General features: G+C 38.6%; 1 protein-coding gene across 2 annotated transcripts in view; it reads left to right on the top strand.

The window, feature by feature from the left end:
• Positions 1-17,466, top strand: part of POLH (Y-family DNA polymerase H) — a 252,547-nt gene that overhangs the window by 127,887 nt on the left and 107,194 nt on the right. For both annotated transcript variants that reach the window (XM_089372685.1, XM_089372686.1), the window contains exons 8-9: positions 3,906-4,029; positions 4,265-4,378. In XM_089372685.1, coding sequence (XP_089228811.1) covers positions 3,906-4,029; positions 4,265-4,378 — 238 coding nt within the window. The remainder of the gene's footprint in view (positions 1-3,905; positions 4,030-4,264; positions 4,379-17,466) is intronic.

The following is a 17,466-nucleotide window of genomic DNA, read 5'->3' as shown; positions in this document are numbered from 1 at the left end:
ACTTCTATTGATGTAATGTCATGCATCTCAAGTTCTGCTTCTAAATGGGTTTTGAGTCCCGAGACGTATGACTGAATTAGACAAGATTCTGATAACCCTGGTACTTGTGTTACTAAGGTCTCCCATTCTTGAGTGTATTCGTCCACACTTCCTTTTTGTCGTAATTTGATGAGTTTTGAAAAGAACTCTTCTTCCTTTACACCTTGGAATCTTTTAAAGAATGCATCCTTAAATTTTCTCCAACTAATGATGTGTGTTGTCTTTTTCCGCCACATATACCAATTATATGCTTCCCCTTCCATTTTCATGGATGCGTGCCTGAGCTTTTCGTCATCATCATTGATGTCATATATCTCAAAGTATTCTTCTGCTTTATTTATCCATGCAACATTGTTTTTTTCGTTTCCGTCGAATTTAGGCATCTCGACTTTTGCCCTTCGCTGGTATGTTGCTAATGGTTGAGCGAAAAAGGGGTGTTGATTGGTAAAGGTATCCCAGAGTTGCTTGTTTGTAAGGGTTGCGTTACTCACTTCTTGGTGGGGTGTCGCTGATTTTTTTTGGGGATTCAACTTTTTCATGAGAGTTTGTTGACTTTGTTGAATCTGATGAGATGTGTTCTTGATTCTCTTCATTTTCTTTTAGTAGTTGTTCGGGTGTACAATTCGCCCTTTTACACAGAATTTTCAGCATTGTTAAGGCCTCTCTGATGTCTACTTCTGTTTGGACATGTTGATTTTCCATCTTTATTTCTATTCGATTTGTCGTATCCTGAAGATTTTTTATTTGGTCAGCCTGTTTTTTGATATTGTCAGCCTGCCCCTCAAGCTTGATCTTGAATTCATCTAATCTTTTACTGACCTCATCGTGGTTGTTACTTATCTTATGCTCTGCGTCCAACAATTTTTTTTGGAAATCCGCCATTGTCATTGTCGACATTGAGCGAGTTTGTGCAGGCGTGTATTGATCTGCCAGCTTAAATTATTATTATTATTATTATTTTAATTAATTAAATTAACTTTTATATATATAACTTTTAATTAATTAAAATAAATTTAATTAATTAAATTATATGTATTATATATAATATATAATATAATTATATATATGTTATATATTATATATAAATAAATGTTATATGTATACATTTCCCGTTATATATACAAATAAATGCTATTTTTATTTGAATATATATTGGACGTTGTATATATATTATATAGTTTCGCTGACCGTCACGTCTGCTGGCGGGGTCACCTCCTTAGAGCAGGTAACACTTCGAACTCACCGCAGATGTTTTCCACGCAGCCGCAGGTCACACGGAACTTGCCGCAGGTTCGATCTTAATGACGGCAGCAAAAAAACGACTGGCGGAACGTGGCACGGTGTGGGTGGAATGACTGGTGTGCAATGGAGCGGAAACGCGGTTACTGTAGCGACGGAGCGGAGGGTTTGGGACGGAAGATTACAACGAGGGAAGATTGCAGCGGAAATGGAATGCGCAGCAGCGGATTGAGTGCAGAGACGTCAGCGGGGTAATTGTAGTAGACGACGTGTGGACAGAGAATGCAACTGGCAGTGGAGCGGAGACAGATGGCAGAAATAGCGGAAGATCAACAGAGCCCGAGGAACGAACTTGCTCCGATACCAATGAAGCGTAAAACTTCTCGATATACAGAGAATATATAAAAATATATAAAAATATTTATTAATAATTGAATTGACAGATGATAGATGATTGTTTACAATGGGGTTCCTGGCTTATATACCGCCATGGGTGCCCTTTGGGAAAGGGCATGATCTTATGATCGTGCCCTTTCATCTAATTAAACCTAAAATTAAATAATAAACCTAAAATTAACTAATTTTTTACATAACACCAATCTAGAGGTGATGTCCTTCTTTTTTGCTTGGAGGATTGGACCCTGCAATTTGTCATATGTAGCGCTTTTATACCTTGGGCCAACAACAACAATCGCATCACACATTGGTTTCCAAAATGGATTGTTTTTCATGACGCTGAGAGGTAACTCACTTTGGAAAACACCTCCCCATTACCATGTCTGCGTTTTGCTTCTCCTTTTTTTAATCATTGACTTGATAGAGGGTTGTGCTCCAACTCTGGTTTGCGGAACAAAAATGATGAGGATTTCTCAGTAGGTGAAGCCGTGGAGACCCTCCCACTACCCTCAACCTCAGTGCTAAATAGCCTTGAAGATTTGGTTGCATGTTCGGTGTTGTTTTCCGTTGCCTCTTCTTTCCTTCTGTCATGAATTGCATCATGCACAAGTCTCATAACCTATCATTGGGGATAACCAACTCCAACTCTATTAGGGATGAGTATCCATAAATCCCCTCATTGGTATCTCAACATTGTCTTGCCTTGTATTGAGTTGGGTATTTATAAATCCATTCGCATTTGTATTCAATGTTCACCATTTCTCTTTATGGTCTCCTTTTCAACTGAAGTGGTGGTGTTAAGAATGGTGTATTCTTCACATGTGGCCATGTGTTGTGTCATTATTGCATTTTGTTAGGAATTAATTATAGTTAAGGGCATCTATTATTGTAATATTTGGTTATGGTTAAGTCCAACCTAGTCAACTTTGATGGGCTTAGTAATCATCTTGAGGAGTGCCCGCTACTTATGTCAGCCTATAACCCCTCTTGGTGGGACACACTACATGATTTGTGTATAAATACATAACTCAAACGTCATTAGTATTATCATCTTGTGTGATCAATTGACTATGTGATCATTATTTAGCCTACGGGCACCATATATTATATGTGTGATTAAGCCTATGGGCACTATATCTTTGGCGTTCTCTTGTTATATATGTGTTTTTCTCTCTCTAGTGCACCTTTTGGAGAGCTCTAGTGCACTTGTTTAGTGCCATTTTTTCCTTTTCTTTTGTAGGTTTTATCTTTTGGGTCTGTTTGCTTGCTTCCGTTTGATCCTCCATCCTCTTATAATGTCAATAGTCAGCTCTACTAAGTCAAATTATTAGTTTAGATGTCAATAGTTAACTTTTCTCATATGACATAATAGTATTGTCAACATTAAATGCCTTGTGAATAATGTCCTCTTGAGAGTGGCTTGGGTTGATAGGTCCCTTGAGAGTAATCCTTGGAGAGATCAACATGCTCGTAATGGTGGGAGAGTGTTGTTTGTATATTATTCAATATGTAAAAATGAGATAGAAATGTAATGCCTTGTGAAAGAGACAGACTTTGGTGGCAACAAATATTATATAACTGAAAAGCACATTTGACTAAAAGTACTAATTTAATATCTAAAGTCACTTTATTTAATTCCAACTCAAAACTACTAGGCTATTTCTATAGACCTACATCATGACTATTAGACTAAAGACATTCTTATCAGAAGTCACTAGTCATAATGATAAACTAGATTGAAGTGTGTGTTTTCTTGGTGGCCGGCTTCCCGAGTCCTAATTCAAGGACACACATCATTACACAAAATCATGATTTAATGACTTGTCCAATTGAAGCATTTTCAAGATGCAATCAAGTGGTTGATTGCAAATATAATATTCTTTTACTCTTTTTGTTTATGGTTTGATTAAGATTCGACCATCATAATGTCAGCTTCCACTGCTCCCTATTCACCTGTGAAATGAAAAAATAACAAGATGATAAAAATCTAGGGTGCTTGTAGGCAACTCATTTCCTACCAATTAGAGTTAGAAAACACTTCATGGGGGTGGACCAGAATGTATGGCTTTATGTGAGCTTGCTTTCTCTTGAGATTAGTTTTCTCCAAAATAAGATACTCTTAGTTGCTTATGTGAAAGCACAACAATAATGACACATATTCGAATTGTAGGATTACATTAAAATTGACCTTTCATATATTGGGGCAATGCTGAACATTCCTTTGATTTCAGGACATGGTTATGGAATATTGCAAGAGGAATCAGTGGAGATGAAGTTAAGGGTCGTCTCCTTCCCAAGAGTCAAGGCTGTGGAAAAACATTTCCAGGTCCTCGAGCTTTGAGGACTATTGCTTCTGTGAGTATACCTATTGCTTTTTCTTTTTAGGCCAGTTCAAGGTACATGAATATTGACATGCAGATTTTCTGTTTGTGTGTAGGTGATGTCACTATAAATTGTCTACAGTAGGTTACATAGATGAATTGTTGATGATTTTGTGATGCGTCATAAGTTGAAAAAACATTTACATATGTATTATGAACACATATAATGTCACATGGATTATCTTTAATAGTACAAGTATACCATGTAGGTTGAACATTGGCTGGGTGAACTTTCCGCAGAGTTGAATGAACGCATACAAGCTGATTTAGAACAAAACAAACGCATTGCCCACCACCTTACTTTGCATGTTCGAGCTTACCAGGTAGATGAGTGGTCAGAACTACACTTAAGGTTGGATGTGATTTGCTTAGTTATCTTTCATTATGAATTTTGGTTGTTTGATTGATATCATCCACATTGTTTTGTCTAATTTTTAGTCATTTTCCATTTCTTATTCTTTTGCAATCACTTGCTGAATACTAAGAAAGTGTAACTATGTGTTCAAGACAATGTCAAAAATAGTTTTGTTTTTTGATCTAAAAATTTACAATAGTACTTTCTGCACAGTTGTGTCATTGAAAGTCTCGTCGATTTGGATTTACTGTTACTGTGAAAAATATATGAGCTTTTGCTGACATTTGTTTAATTATATGCAGAATGCATGTGCTTTAAAGTTTATACACTAGCAGAATACTAACTATATTTAATGATATATTTTTGGATATAATTTTGTATTCAATAAACTATGATAACATCTAGAGGTTGTTGTCAATGTCAGCCACAGACCCATTAATGTACACTCTGTTTAATGGTCAGCCTAAAAGGAAAGTTTAAATGGTACTATTTTGGTGATGAACCATTGTTGGTCCTACAGTTTTTCGTAAGTTGCTTTGAGAAATATGCCCCAAGGTTTTGGGCTGCAATGCATAACACAAACATCTCTGGTTTAGGTGGCAGGTTCAAGGGGACACTGTTCTGCCGAAATTGCCTAGAAGTTGTACCTAGCTTCATCCCTTGTTGAGACATATTATTTGGTTTGGGTGGCATAAAGGATAATGAGAATTGCTCCATTGACTAGATGTTTTTCTTTATGTCTGCTCGTTTCATACCATGTAGGCAATATACTGATCAATCCCATAGAATATTATTGTGGAGCCAACAATACAAACTAGGGTGGAATCACCAATTTCTCCTATACCGTAGTGGGCCATAAAAGGGGAAATTAGCAAATACAAAATCCAACATTTATTCATTATTTGTTATACTTCAACAGTAGTGGGCCATAAAAGGGGAAATTAGCAAATACAAAATCCAACATTTATTCATTATTTGTTATACTTCAACAATAAGGAAAACAATCACATGAATGCACGAAGTCGGGTTTTTTTTTGAAGAGAAAACCCCGATGGGAATGGAAAATCCATTGTTGATTAATAGGGAAATAATTATAAGATTATAGCGAGTTAAATTGGTGGCAAGCCCAATTAGGGCATTCCAATGCTGAAATTACAATTGGATCGTTGTGTTTTGAAGAGCCTACATTTTTATTGGAGCAAAGCCATTGATAAGTAGTGAAACTCCGTTGTAGTTGATTGTTGGCAATTGGAATGATGCTGAACTGTTTGGCATTGAGTAACTTAAATGAGAGAACTGAGCTGATTGAGAATCTTCCTAATCACTCATCCCACCTTAAATAAGGCTTCCTTTGGGAAACAATTATAGGATGATTCAACTTGGTATAAGAATCAACTCCCTTGCAGACAATTCGACAAGGTTCTCTATGGCGGGCTTGTTTCGATGTCATCGATCTTGATTGCTTCATTGTTGTCATTGACAATGTCTTTGTTTTCTTTGAGGAAGGATGTAAAATCCTTGTCGTTAGCCTTTGCTATCATCCTTGTCAATGATCAGACCTTCGTCCATGTCAAACATTGACCATTCATTGTTGTTGACAATACCTTCATTGTTGTTGATGATACCTTTAAAGTTTATTGTTGTTGACTATACCTTCATTTTCTTTGATGCCTTTGCGTTCATCACAACCTTTTGCTGCTATCCATTGCTCATTGTCCTTCCCTTGGCTAATTGATCTTCCTTTGCTTGTCTATTGCACCTTCATTGGCACCTCTACATGTTTTAACTTTTCCTCCTTGACATGGCCTTGCTTGAACTGTTTGGGCTTAAACATTTTGCCTTGGGACTTGGCCATTTTCCCAAGGTTTGTTCATTAATACCAAAGAAAAACCTAACGGGGATGGAAATCTCTAGTGTTTATTAACATGATAATAGTTACAACAATATAGCAAGTTACAAAAGTGAGAAGCCCAATTAAGACGTTACACAACTGAATTGTCACTCTTTGAAGAACCTACTTTTCCAATTGGACAAAACCAATGATGAGTGGTGCAACTACATCGTACTTGAATGTTGGCAGTGGACACAATGCCAAACTATCTTGGATTGGCTAATTGAACTAAGAGTTTTGAGCTAACTGAGTGAATCTCTTACTACTCCTTTGTGCCACCTTCAATAGCATTGCCCTTAAGAGGTGGTTGCAATGTGGTTCAACTTGCTGTAGTGGTTGACGCCTTTCTAGATGGTGTCGACTTGGTTATTTTTGGCAGGTTTGTTTCAATATTTTTGATCTTGTCTACTTTGTTGCTGTTGGTGTTGAGAATACTTTTGTTGGCTTTGACGATGGATGCAAAATCTTCTTTGTTGGTCTTTGTTTTTGTTCTTGTCGGCCATTGGAGCTTCGTGGTTCTCAATGACTAACGCTTCATTGATGTTACCTATATTTGAACTATTGTCATTGCCTATGGTCCGTTGCCACCTTTCATCATCGTCCACTCGTAATTACCCTTCCTTTTGCTCATTGATTTTTCTTTGCTTATTTAGATTCCTTCATTGGTTGAGGCTTTGTAGGTACCTCTATTCATTGCTCCCCTTGACATGGCCTTGCTTGACCCCTTTGGGATCAAACTTTCCCTTCTTGTGACCTAGCCATTTTCGAAGGACAATTTAGTGTCTTTTTGACAGATTGGAAGTCCCCACTAGGAGGCTAATGGTTACCATCAATTTCATTTATTTGCAAGACTGGAAATAATTGTTGATCTTGCTGTGCACTATGCCACTTCATTGCTTGGAGTAACTCTTCCTTCTTGCCAACGCTATACAATTTTAGAGTACCTTGCAATCCCTTTGAATCTTACTGCCTAGAAGTCAATCTACATTTTAGCATTGCTTGCTTGTTTAGAATTAACTCATCCATGGCAACCTAGTGGGTATAACGGGATTTGTGCTTTGATCAAATTCTAGCATCAAGGGTTTAGATAATCTCAATAAATCAATATTCACCATTGAATAATACCCATATGAGGTGACAATTCAAGTTGAAATAAATTTGTACCCTCTTATTTCAAAATCTTTAACAATCCATATTTAATGGGCTTACGCTTGTTGTGTGCGCCTTTAAATCCTTCTTTGGATAAGTGTAGCCATACCAAAGAAGCTAGTTTGAAAGTATGATCTTTATATGTTGATCATGCCTAGATTTGTATCTTTGTTGACACTCTTGTAAGGCCTTTCATAGTTATACATGAATATACCTAATCAATATGCTTGAGGACTTTATATAGCTCATATTAATGATCCTTGCTACATATTCTAATGACTGGACAAATCAAGTTGAATGGGGTTTGCAACATAAATCCAAGACAAACAAAAGGGGGAAAGGTTTGTTGATCCATGAATCACATCTTTATGTGAATGTTGAATATTTGTGAAACTTTTATCCCATGTCTTTGGATGTTGATGATTGTACAATGAAGTAATTGCATTGGTGTGTGACGAACTAATTTAGTAGGTTTATGTATTTGTGGATGAAACACATAATCCTCTTCAACTTGGTGTCTATCAAAGCCTACAATGTTGTTGATGATTGTGGCTCTAACAAGTGTTTCCGCAAAAGCAAAGTGTCCAAGTTGCGGGAATCGTCATTAAATGACTCTTAGACTTGGGAGTTAACTATTAATTAATTAATAAAGTGAATGTATTTTTATAAAGTGAGTTTAATTTAATAAAGTGCCTAAGTTTGGGTACTAGTGATTTGAGTTGAATTTTGGACCATTGATCTCAACTCAAGATTAGATTTAATCTTGACTGCAATGTTATCAGAACCAAACTGATGATCGAACCGGAAAACCTTGTGGATCGGGAACCGGTCAGAACCGGGAAAAAAACCAGTTTACCAAAAACACATAAAATATTCATATTCTAAAGGAAAACATATATATTCATGTGCATCCATATGAATCCAAACCATTTATACACAAATATGCAAAAGTTCTCATTTATATAGCAAGTAATAGTGCATATAACCAAAATAGCACTTAGTGCAAAACATCGCTGAACCAAAAAACATCAAGAAGCAGGCTCTAAAAGGCCTTTATAGTCCAAAATAACATGATAGTATGATACTATAGTCTACAATACTACAACTACAACCTACAAGTGCTAATTGTCAATGTCATCATTAAAATCATCATCTTGATCATCCTCATCCTCATTTGAAGAATGAGTAGCATCCAAGTCTGCAATCATTGCCTATGTTGGTATCTTCGTCATTAATATAACCGTCTAAGCATTAAAATAAGATAGAAAAACCGTAGCATTTCAAGTCAAAATTTTGTTTGAGTGATGGGTGCATTTTTAGTAGAGTCATGATAGAGGAGTTCGACAACCAATGCCACTAACATCGAAGTACATAGAGGGATTGATGCTTTTTATTAAATACTAGTTCCTTACCCTCGTACATGACAAAATCCAATGGAAATGTTGTAATTCCCGCAGTCTTGATATCTTGAAAAATTGTTAAAGTCCGCTAGATTTTGAGTGAAATATAAAATTCTACTCTCTGTATGAAATCCAATGAGGTTGGAACCACTCTCAAACATCTTGAGTCATTTCATGGTAATGTTAAAAATTTAAGTAAAAGGATGGAAATGAAAGATTAAGGAGAATGTCACTTTTACTTTAAGAATTTAACATTACCATGAAATGCATAGCAATAATAGGACCATAGGCTTGAATATTAGGCTGAGGACCATAGGTTTGAATATTAGGTTGGCCTAGGGGAGAATTAGAAGTGGGCCAACCAAATGAAAAAATCAAAATATAAATAAAGGTAATTTTTTTGTTGATTTGGGGTAGTATCGGATGTGCTCTAGCCACGAAAATTGGTGGAGAGGCTAAGGCACATGAGGTCTCCAACACCCAGAAAGGGTTTCGGTAGATTCTAAACAATTTGAGAGATATTAAAACAATTAATATTTTTAATGGAGTCCCTAAGTATAAACTTAGGGAAAATAAAATATTAATGTGAATTAATATAAAACTGTGTTAGAAGGGTCCAAAAGTCATGGATCAAGCCAGATCTAATCTTAGCCGTTGATTAGGGACTTAATCTCGACCATTGATTTGTCAACGAGAAAAGTATAAGATGAGGCTTGAGGGTCACTTGGAGAACACACTGAGGGAGACCAGTCAATTCAATTTCTGGAGCAGGGATAGCTGAGAAATTGAACCAGTGGTCTGTTGAGCAGTTAGGAGGCAACAAGTACAGAGCAGAGAGGTGGGATCAACCATTGGAGATCAATGCTGAGGCAAGAGAGGCAGACGCAGAGGCAATAGAAGACTGCATAGTCACTAGCTGGGTCTGTGTGGGTGATGCAGAGAGGCCCAGGGCTGACGTAGTCAAGAAGGTGTTGACACAGAGGGTTTGAGAGCCACACAGAGGTCAGCCGGGCTGACACTGGGATTGGGGGAAGTGCTGGATAATTATTTCTCTGTGGGTAAGCTAGTTTGGCACCCTGTTGTATTGAAGAATTGCTGAATAATAAAATCCTCCCTTGCTGCACCGGTTTTCCCACATTGGGTTTTTCTGGGGACTGTTGTCCAAAATATCTGTGTTAATGTGTTAATACTTGTGCATATGTTTGTTTCTGTATTACGGTGTGATATCTGCAACAATATTTATTTTAATGTTTATTGAAGTAATTTCATAAATAACTTATTGTGGAATAAGTAGGAAACATAAATCAGTTGCTGCAGTGATAGAATTTTCACATGGTATTAGAGCGAGTAATTAGAGACAGAAAGGGAAAATCAGTTATGGGTTGAGACCACGATGCAGAGGTATCCACATCAGGGGACTCACACAGATTTTTAGAAGATTGCACAAGAGAAAAAGATCTCGATTTCTCTATGTTGGCTTCCAGGCTGGAAAAAGAAGTGGCATCTATGACTAGTGCTGCATCATCAGAATTATGGTATATAGACAATGGAGCTTCGTGGCATATGACGGGAATCAGGGAGTGTTTCTTAGAATATCGAAAAGAGAAGATGAACTTTCAAATCACCATGGGGAACAAGACAAAGTGTACTCCAGTAGGGAAGGGTACCATAGTTTTTCAAACAGAATCGGGAGAACGGTTCCATGCTACAAATGTGCTGCATGTACCAGGATTGGGGATGAACTTACTTTCCGTGTCGCAACTACAAGGCAAGGGATATGACGTCTACTTCATCAAGGAGAAGGTATACGCCAAACACCTGAGCTGGAAAAAGAAAGTGCAGATCGGGATCAAAAGTAATCGATTGTATAGGTTGCAACTAGAATCACCAATGGCACTAATAGATAGTCATGGAGACAAGGACTTGAATGAACTATGGCACAGAAGAATGGGTCACTTGCACCATGGAGCTCTGAGAATTCTCAGGAGCACTGTAATAAGAGTTCCAGATCTGAGTTCGGAACGAGATGATGTATGCAGGGGATGTGGTCTAGGAAAGTATGCCAAGGCAACATTCCCTAGGAGCAAATACAGGGCCAAGAGAGTACTAGGATTGATACACTCTGATATCTGCGGACCTATGTCCATCAAAGCACTTAGTGGTGCCGAGTATTTCCTTACCCTCATTGATGACCACTCAAGGAAAACTTGGATTTATTTTCTTAAAACCAAGGATGAGGTTTTCTATCGATTCAAGGAGTTCAAGGCTCCGGTGGAGAATCTGACTGGGAAGAAAATAAAAGTTTTGCGCTCAGATAACGATGGACAATATGTCAATAAGGACTTCACTGTTTTTTGCGCTAAGGAGGGCATCAGAAGGGAGTGGAAAACTCCATATAATCCGGAGCAAAATGGGGTAGCAGAAAGAAAAAACAGGACTATTGTATAAGCAACTAGGGCCATGATGTATGATCAGGATATACCAAAATTCCTGCGGGCAGAAGCATGCAACACAACAGTCTATGTTCAGAACAGGGCTCCTCATCGGGTAGTGGGCAAGATTACTCCAGAGAAAGTCTTCATAGGGAAGACCCCTGAAGTCAGTCGTTTCAGGATATTTGGGAGTCTAGCATATTGTCGCATACCCGAAGAAAAGAGGAAGAAGCTGGATCAGATTGCGAAAAAGGGATATCTGGTAGGATATAGCGAGAACGCCAAGGCATACAAAATCTATCTTCTCGGGAGCAGGAAGGTAGTAATACGACGAGATGTAAAGTTCATGGAGGACAAGGCTTTCAGAAGATCTCACGAGATGCCTTTCGAGGAGCAGTTGAAAGAGGAGCCGTTGGTTAAAACTCTTCAACCAACAGAAGTAAAGAATTCTTCCTTGGGACAAGAAGATTCTCAGGATGAGGAGGAGGAGCGAACATAAGCACCTGCTGGCAGAGGAAGAACTAGCAGGGAACTCCATCAGATTCTGCGAGATGTAGAGGACTTCATCGGCGCGCCAAGAAACAATAAGAGGGAGCGAAAACAACAATATAGATATCGGGCATTAGTAGCTCAAGATGGAGAGCCTGCCAGTTTCATGGAGGCAACTCAACATCAGGTTTGGCTAGATGCGATGGTAGATGAATACAACTCCATAATGGTAAACGATGTCTGGGAAGTGGTGCCAAAACCTCAAGACAGATCAGTGGTAGTTTCAAGATGGATCTACAAGATCAAATATGTTGCAGATGACAGTGTTGAGAAATACAAGGCCAGGTTTGTGGCTAAGGGATATGCTCAAAAAGAAGGGATTGACTATAAGGAGACCTTTGCCAGGGTAGCCATGTATACATCTATTAGGACCGTGATATCTCTTGCAGCCCAGATGGGATGGGAGATCCATCAGATGGATGTCAAAACGACATTTCTGAATGGGGTAATAGAAGAGGAGGTATACATTGAACAACCAAAGGGCTTTGAGACTGATGAGAAGAAGTCTCATGTATGTAGATTGAAGAAAGCCTTATATGGGCTGAAACAGGCATCGAGAGCGTGGTATGGCCGAATAGATGGCTACTTGCAGAAGATGGGGTTTGTTAAGAGTGACGCGAATCCGAATCTCTACTATTTGGTTGTAGAGAACGAGCCTCTAATCTTAGTATTATATGTGGATGATCTCCTTTTGACCGGATCATCCAGACTCATTGGGGACTGCAAGAAGAATCTAGTCACAAAATTCGATATGAAGGATTTGGGACGAATGCACTATTTCCTAGGGTTGGAAGTTTGACAGCAGAAGGGAGAAATCTTACTTGGGCAAGGGAGGTATGTTACAGAAATCCTTAAAAGATTGAGTAATTAAAACCCAAATAACTCTAATAATTAAATTTATAAATTTAGAAGATTTGAAATAAATTAATGAACCTTAATAAAGTATAAATGTAATATAAAGCAATAAATAGTAATAAAATTTAATATAAAGTATGGAGTTTTAATAAAATTTAATATAAATAAAGTTGAATTTCTTAAAACTCTTCGTAACTTAAATGAAATAAACATTTAGCCATACTCATAACCTTATAAATGTGACTGCCTCTAAAAAAATGAAAGAGCATTGTGGAAGCTGGGATTCACTCCACTTGTGACTGACAGAGAACCAAAAAACCATTTTATTAATCGGGACACTGAGACAATGGAAGGGAAGGCGGTGGAAGAATTGGTGTTATAAGGAGATCGAAGATGGCTGAGAAGAAAAAAGGAGGGGGATTTTCTTGGTCTTTCCGGGAAGCAAAGACAAAGGAGGATATACAAAGAAGTAATAGTTAGAGTGAAATTGTGGAGAGAAACTTGATAATTTGAGTAATTGTTCTTGGAGTTTGGGGCATGGGGGCCAGAAGAGCTCAATTACGAAGTCTTCTGGATCTGGGAACCAGATAGGTTGATCCTAGATAGGATAGGAGGAAATGGTCGGTTTGGTAGTAGGAGCGGGAGCAACAAAGACCAGAAACGCCTTCAAATAGATATCTAGGTATTTTTCTACATTTAAATTGTTAAATTTTGGTTAAATTGAATGTTCAAGTAAATTACAAAATCTGGGTATATTTTTTTTTGGAATTGTTTGATTTAATTGTAATTTAGGGCATTAAATGAACAATATAAAGTGCTTTGTTTACCATAAGCAAGGTCACTTAGCGAGGGAGACCTCTGGGCCGACTTAAGAGACCTCTTGGCATGCGGGAATGCCTCCCACTGCTACACAAAAAATCAATACTCCCTCTTAGCGAGGGAGTTATTCTCCTTGGCTACAATAGATTTCCCCTTAGCTAAAATTTCTCCTCTGCAAAAAAGTTCATGAGCTTGCTATGTTGATGAATGTCTATATATCACTCCATCTTGGAGTATGCAATGTGACTCCTAGGCCATTTACCCCTAGCCAAATTAGCATGGCCCAACCAAACTCCATTATGGATTTTCAGGTAAATGTATCAATCTCCTCTGGTCAAATCAACATGACCCAGCCAAAGTCCTTCATGGTTTCTCAGGAGAGGATCATTTATCTCCTCTGGTCAAATAAGCCTGACCCAACCAAATCCTTTTGGCTTCTCAAGAGAAGATCTGCCCTTGGACCATTCACCCCTATCCAAATTAGCATGGCCCAACTAAAGTCCTATATGGCTTCTCATATGAATTTCATCTCTCCTCTGGTCAAATCAACATGACCCAACCAAGTCGTTTTGGATTCTCAGGAGAAGATCTGTTTAGACTCTAATCTTGAAATTGCCTTGGGCCATTCACCCGTGGTCAAATCAACATGACCTAGCCAAGTCCTTTTGGTATCTCAAGCGAGTGTATCCATCTCCCCTGGTCAAATTAGTATGACCTAGCAAAGTCCTTCTGACATGTCTAGAGATGGTTTGCTTGATCTTGCAAAGACATCAACCCTCCCTCTCAATAAGGGAAACATCTTGCATCACACCAAGCTTGTCTCTGAAGTATATAGACTTTACTCTAGATAGAGGTTTGGTGAGAATGTCAGTAATTTTCTCATCTGTGGATATGTATTGGAGCTCTATTGCTCCTCTCTTCACCATGTCTTGGATGAAGAAAACTGAATCCTAATCAAATAGTCTTGCAAGAAGCTTCTGAAGCCATACTGCTTCAGACTTGCGACACTAATTGCGATATACTCTGCCTCTATTGTCTTTAGTGCAACAAAAGTCTAGTTCATGCTAAACCAGGATATCATAGATGCTCCCAAGCTGAAACAACACACCCAAGGTGCTCTTTTTCTCCTTTGCACTCCCTGCTCAATATGAATCTGTATATCCATGCAGCCTCACTTCACCACTTGAGGCATATCTCATAAAATATGCAACTATATCGTGCAAGTACCTCAATAGATGCTTCATTGCAGTCCAATGTACATGCCTTGACTCAACCATAAATTGGATTAGGCTACTTATTGCAAAGCAAATATTAGGCTTGGGGTTAACCAGGTACATCAAGGATCTAATCAACTGCCTTATGTCATGGAATTCACCAAATTTGAATATGAAGCATAATCACTTAGCTTCCTCAGATTGGTCAACATAGGTGTAGCCGTGGACTTGCAGTCCATCATATTGAATCTCCTAAAAAATCTGGACAATGTACTTCTCCTGTTCAAGGAATATCTCATCAAGTCTCTACACCTCTAATCCCAAGAAATAATGCATCAGGCCAAGATCCTTCTTCTCAAAATTCGAGGCTAGCTCCCTTTGGCACTAAAGCAAATCCATCTGTGGTAATCCAGGCTACTCCCTTTGTCTCGTAAGCAAGTCCTTTTGCCATTGGTTCTCTCTCTGTCACCGAAGCATACTCTTATGTCTGACATGGTCCCCTCATAGAAGGCATACAACTTCTAGAGTCCTCTTGTCTCTAAGCATCTTGTTTGACATTCTCAACCCATGACATCCTCTTGGAAGGTTGCTTCTTCCATTCTTCCTGACTGTCTGATCGCTTGGAACTAGAAGCTCTTCCGGTCATTTGGCATGGTCTTGGATGTACAATCCTCCCTCTTGAACATCAATCACTCTTGCTAAGTCTATGCTCGAGCTATTAGGCCATACAAGAACCTAAGCATTTGGCGACATGTAGCAAAAATATCCTTGTAGTCCACTCCCTCTTCTGGGAGAACCCCCTTGCCATAACACTCTTAATGTTGCAAGTTGCTGCATGAATCATTGCATTGATAGTCACAACAATGTACCCATTCTTCCCTCAATTGAGGAGGCCATGGAAGAAAAATCATAACCAAGCAAAATACAAGGACAAGAGGCTGACCAAAAACTAAAAATAATGATACTGATCAAGGGAGAAAAAATATGAAGTACTTATCTCTTAATTAAGAAATAAAACGTTGAGGGTTGTAGGGAATTGTCAACTCCCTCTTGATCCTTGCCTCCTTGCAGAACTCAATGAAGCCCATCTGCGATTTCATCAAGCTTAGTTTCCTTTGTCTTCTTCTGAGGTGGATGCTCATCCTCACCCTCGACATCAGCTGCTGATGCATGCTACTTTCCTTCCATTTTTTTTACATGAACTGTGAGGGCTAGGGTTTCTTCATCCTGTGGATTCATCAAGCTATCTAGCCACTGTTAGAAAATTATATATTACAGAGCAATGGAACACATAGAATATAGCAGAAATATAAACACAGAAAACACATAAAACCAGAGAGACACAAATATACGTGGTTCACCCAGTTTGGGCTACGTCCACCTCGAACAGCCAGTCCTTCCCTTTTATTATCCAGCAAAATGAAGAGACACATCCTACAACAGATCCGCTGTAATATCCTCTGTTTTCTCTCACAGTCTCGCCTCTCTGTTTCTCGCTTGGAGAATACACATCTATTATTCAGCCTCAATACAATGCCCTCATACAAAGAGAGGGGTTGCCTTCTAGGGCAAAAAACCATAAACTAAACATAAGTTCTACCGTCATATCATCCGCCTAATGAACGGCCTAGATTGACTAGAAATTACTATACTTTTACAAGGCAATTTTACATTTGTTTTTGGCTTTGGGGGCATTGGCCCTGAAACCCCCGTCAAGGGACCGCTGGCCCCCAAACCCCCTAGCCGGGGGGATCGGCCCCCCTGAACCCCCGTAGGGGGGACAAGTCCCCCCCCCGCCCCCGCACCCCCCCGCGTAGAGGGGTGTACAAACTTCCTGGGGTATACATCCGGTTGAAACAAAGACCTCTAAATAATCATGCTCCACACCCAACAGCCACACTAAATGCTCAACAACAAGCTAGCATCAACACCAAGTCATTCCACATGCTATCAAGGAGATAAACCAAGTATGCATCACACAAACTCCACTTGCATCCAACACTCCAAGTCTTGCTTTAAGATTTCATCTCACAAACCCTAGGACTTTCTCATTCGAGACTTCAATACAAGTCGTAACTGTTGAAATATGTAACTAGGTTCGGTCTTCATAAATGTATTTGAGTCACAATGAAATATATTTATCAAAAGAATGAAAAAGATATTATTATTATTATTATTATGACTTATTAAAGCACGGGTTTCACGCTTGGGTCGTTATGTTTTAGGTCAAAGTCCCCATTGAAGACTTCTAGTATTTATTTTGAGTCATTAGAGTCATTGTACATTAAAAGAGACCCTTCTTGGGCTTTTGAATCATGTAAAAAGAACAAATATTGAGTGAAATATATTATTTGTCCCGTCCACACCAAGTCGTCCTCAAAGAGATCATGTTGACTTCAAGAAAGACAATTCGACCTCATTGGAAGGCTATATATACAAGGCAGTTCGAATTCATTTGGAGTAATTCATTCTCTCTCTCATAAGTTCAATATCTAGAAGGAAGAAGCTGGGAAGTGCAAAGTTGAAGAAGAGCTGGAAAGAGGTTGGAAAAGAGTGCGAAATTTTGAAGGAAGGAAGAAGACATCAAGATCGAAATTTTGGGCCATCTATCTCTCACTCAAGTGGAGTATCTAGGGAGATCAAAGTTTTTCTTTGTCTAGTCGAAGTTGCTGCAGTTCCCTGTTGTTGGTTCGAAGTTGCTTCTACAAGATGATGCTGCTAGGTCAAATTTGATATTGAAGGGTTAT

The sequence above is a fragment of the Pinus tabuliformis genome, chromosome 8 (genome assembly GCF_031772625.1).
Source record: "Pinus tabuliformis cultivar Carrire ecotype Pingquan chromosome 8, CPIR1, whole genome shotgun sequence".
NCBI lineage: Eukaryota > Viridiplantae > Streptophyta > Pinopsida > Pinales > Pinaceae > Pinus > Pinus tabuliformis.
The sequence above is the reverse complement of the archived record's forward strand: the minus strand, read 5'-3'. Positions and strand labels throughout refer to the sequence as shown.